This window comes from Sebastes fasciatus, chromosome 6 (assembly GCF_043250625.1).
Source record: "Sebastes fasciatus isolate fSebFas1 chromosome 6, fSebFas1.pri, whole genome shotgun sequence".
NCBI classification, from domain to species: Eukaryota; Metazoa; Chordata; class Actinopteri; order Perciformes; family Sebastidae; genus Sebastes; species Sebastes fasciatus.
Window position 1 is genome coordinate 26661969 of NC_133800.1, and position 3720 is coordinate 26665688.

The 3720-nt window shown below is 38.6% G+C and overlaps 1 protein-coding gene across 1 annotated transcript; it reads left to right on the top strand.

The window, feature by feature from the left end:
- Window positions 1-1586: 1586 nt before the first annotated feature.
- LOC141770093 (nuclear factor 7, brain-like) lies at window positions 1587-3121 on the top strand. Its single transcript, XM_074639758.1, has one exon. The coding sequence runs from the start codon at window positions 1703-1705 to the stop codon at window positions 3119-3121; it is 1419 nt and encodes a 472-aa protein (XP_074495859.1). The 5' UTR covers window positions 1587-1702.
- Window positions 3122-3720: the final 599 nt, after the last annotated feature.

Here is a 3720-nt window from a genome sequence, read left to right on the forward strand (position 1 = left end):
CCTCCTACAACTTCACTGCATCATTATAATCTCATATAAAAACAAACAAACAAGCAGAATCATGTCAGTTGTTGATCAGCTTTGTTAGTTGAAGTCGTAACAGTGTGTTGATACTCCAGTCTGTTCTAGACAGCCTCACTGAAGAGAGGGAGCACTGAGGGTTGTATACACAGAGATGTAGTGATGGCTGTCTAAACTGACCTTAAGGAGCATTAAGATGTTCACTATAAAGATGTGTTTCTTTAAACCAGTTGAGTCAGTCAGCAGGACTGTATAATGCTAACACAGTGTATGAAGGCTGTAGAGATGGATAAGCATTTCCAAGAAGACAACATTGTTTAAGAAATGATTTCACTTTTACATTTGATTAATTATGTAACCTACTGAATGCAGTTTTCAGGGACAACATGCTCACATGTGCATAATGTCATCAACATTACTGAATGTACAGTATGTATACAACATGTGTGATTGCATGGACACATTTTACTTCCCGTAAAACGCCACAAGATGGAGACAAAGTCCACGTTTTGTTGCTCATTTTGAACACTGAACATTTTATTTCTGTTACTTATTTACATGCATATTGTTGTTTGCTGCACAGGTTGATCAATAGTAGCTCCTCTTAGTAGTTTCTGATAGATTTTTCTTTTAATGCGTATTCGTCAACATACTTTATGTCCAGAGTATCTAAGAAATGCATCACTGCTGTGTCTCTTGATGTTGTTGTTGCTTCATCAGGCACCAAATGAGTTAAATCATCTCAAACACTTGATTCAGATTGAATTATATCTCAGACATGAGTCTTTCCAGCTCTTAAGAAGCCAACTTTAATTTTGTGCTGCTGTACCATCATCATCAAAACTCATGAATGAATGAATGAATGAACGAGAAAGAAAATGTGCCAGAAAGTAAAACAAATACAGTCAGGTTGAGAGACTTTATGTAGATTCTATATCATGATTATTATTTGTACATTTACTGTGACACAATGTAGAAAAACAACAGTCATTTTAGTGAGTTTTCTCTCATGTTTTTTGGAAAATACTCTCAAAATAAATTGCACAGACATTTGACCACTTTGACTTGTGATGAATAGGAGAATAAGCAAATGAAATGAAAAGTAAATAACAAGTTTAATTCCTATAAGTGCAGGTTTAGAGAGTGCTATATATTGAGTCCAACTGGATGAAACTAACAAAGTCATGCAACTGGTTTAGTGTCAGTCAGCCTGTTGAAATGTTCAGTCCTCGTTAGACTAAAACATTACAATCCTCTCCTTGTTTTTGTGCATTTTATGAACATTTCTATTATTTATTTAACGAAACAAAACAGGAGAAGTCACAATTATTTATACATATTTTGCATTTTATTGTTTTTTGTCTTTGAAAATTGATTATATTTTTGAAAAGAAATTGTATTGTTCTTAATCAAGAGGAAAGTGTTGAACTCTGAATGACATCCTGACACCATCTGCTGGTGACATAATGACATGGCAGCATTTCCTGATAATAATTCACCCTGTGACAGAGGGAAGTGTAAATGAAAGTAGATTTTGACATTGTTGATCAGAGTTGAGACGCCATTACAGGGTGTGAGATCTCTGCTGGAAAACACACATTTGGATTATTTGAAGCAATCAAGAGACGGGACAGTAACTCGGTGAGTCTTGCTTTTGAAAGAAATTTAGATACCAAGACAAATGGCTGAGAAAACCGCTCTTTTTGAAAGTTTCCTGAACTGCCATGTGTGTTCAGAGACTTTCAGAGATCCTGTGTCTCTGAGCTGCAACCACAGCTTCTGTTCAAGCTGCCTGAAGAAATTCTGGGAACAAGCTGAAAACAAAAACTGTCCCATTTGTAAAAGAAAATCATCTAAAGACGGTTCTTTGGTGAACTTTGCACTGAAGGAACTGTCTGACTCGTTTGCTGAGAGACAGAAAACTGGATCAACTGAGACAGAAAAAGAAGAGAAGAAGGTGGAGGTGGTGTGTAGTAAACATCAAGAAGAGCCTAAACTGTTCTGTAAGGATGAAGAGAGAGCTGTGTGTCCTGTCTGTGAGTTTTCTCTCCACCAGAGTCACAAGGTGGTTCTGGTAGAACAAGCAGTCAGTGACCTGAAGGACCAGCTGAAATCTGACTTAGAGTCTCTACAGGACAAGAGGGACAAACACAAACAAGTAGAGAACACATACAATGAAGTGATTCAACACTCCAAGAAGCAGCTGTTGTCCACAGAGAGGCAGATCAGAGCAGAGTTCAGCAAGCTCCACCAGTTCCTGAAAGAGGAAGAGGAGTCCAGACTGGCAGCTCTGAGGGAGGAAGAGGAGCAGAAGGGGAAGACTATCAGCAGAGAGATGAAGATGATTCAGGAGCAAATCTCCTCTCTGTCAGACAGTATCTCTGCTGTTGAAGAAGACCTGCAGAAACACAACGGGCCCTTCCTCAGCAGTTATAAAGCCACTCAGACCAGAGCCAGAGTCCAGTGCTCACTGTCAGATCCACAGCTGGTCTCAGGAGCGCTGATAGATGTGGCCAAACACCTGGGCAACCTGTCCTTCAGAGTCTGGGAGAAGATGAAGGACAAGGTCCACTTCAGTCCTGTCATTCTGGACCCAAACACTGCACACCGCTGGCTCTATCTGTCTGATGATCTGACCAGTGTGAGATGTGGAGACACAAACCAGCAGCTTCCTGACAATCCAGAGAGATTCACTAAGTATGTAGATGTTCTGGGCTCTGAGGGCTTCAGCTCAGGGAAACACAGCTGGGAGGTGGAGGTGGGAGACCATCCTGTCTGGTTTTTAGGTTTGGCTAAAGAGTCAGCTGACAGGAAGGAGAACGCAAGCGTTTCACCAGAAGATGGAATCTGGTGTCTTTTCAGTGAAAATTACACTAATGTTGTTGGTGAGACAGTCAGAGTGAAGAAGAGTCTCCAGAGGATCAGAGTCCAGCTGGACTATGACAGGGGGGAGGTGTCCTTCTACGACCCTGAAGACATGACTCACATCTGCACTCACAGAGACACTTTCACTGAGAAACTCTTCCCATGGTTCTTTATTGGAAAGGCTGGTGATGCTAAAACTGCTGATATCAAAATCTGTCAAACTGAGATTCTCTGAGATGTTCAGATACGTTGGTGTTAGTTCTGACAGAAACTGTTTCTCTGTCCTGTCTCTACTGTCCCAAATGAATTATGCAAAACTGTTTTCATCTTCCTTTATTGTTTAATGTAACCCATTTTAAAAATATGAACACAAAAGTAATTTCTTATATCTGAAATTCATTTTTCGGAAATACCTTGAGAAATTAAGAATTTGTTGTTTAGCAAAAATGTGTTGAAGACGGTAACTAAGATTAATCCACAAGAAAATATGGCTACAAAATCTGTATCACATCATCAGGAGACAAACTTTAAAGATAAAAGCTGTTAATTATTCTGGTTATCAGCATCTTGTTTTGAGTCAAACAACATTATATCGTAGTTTCAACCATTAGTTTTAGTTTTTGATATTTTGTAGGATCTTCTGATGAGTTATTTTAGTTTTGGATCTTTTGTTTTAATGGTGTTTTATTTTAAGATAAGATAAAACTTTATTCATCCTGAGGGAAATTGCTGTGCAGCAGTTGCAACAAAAAGTGAGAAAAGTGTAAATATAAAAAGGGTTAATATAAAGTCTATGACAATATGGTGTAAATATATACACAAATATATACAATG

Coding starts and splice junctions, on each gene's coding strand:
- LOC141770093 (XM_074639758.1), top strand. CDS start 1,703: ATGGCTGAGAAAACCGCTCTTTTTGAAAGTTTCCTGAACTGCCATGTG.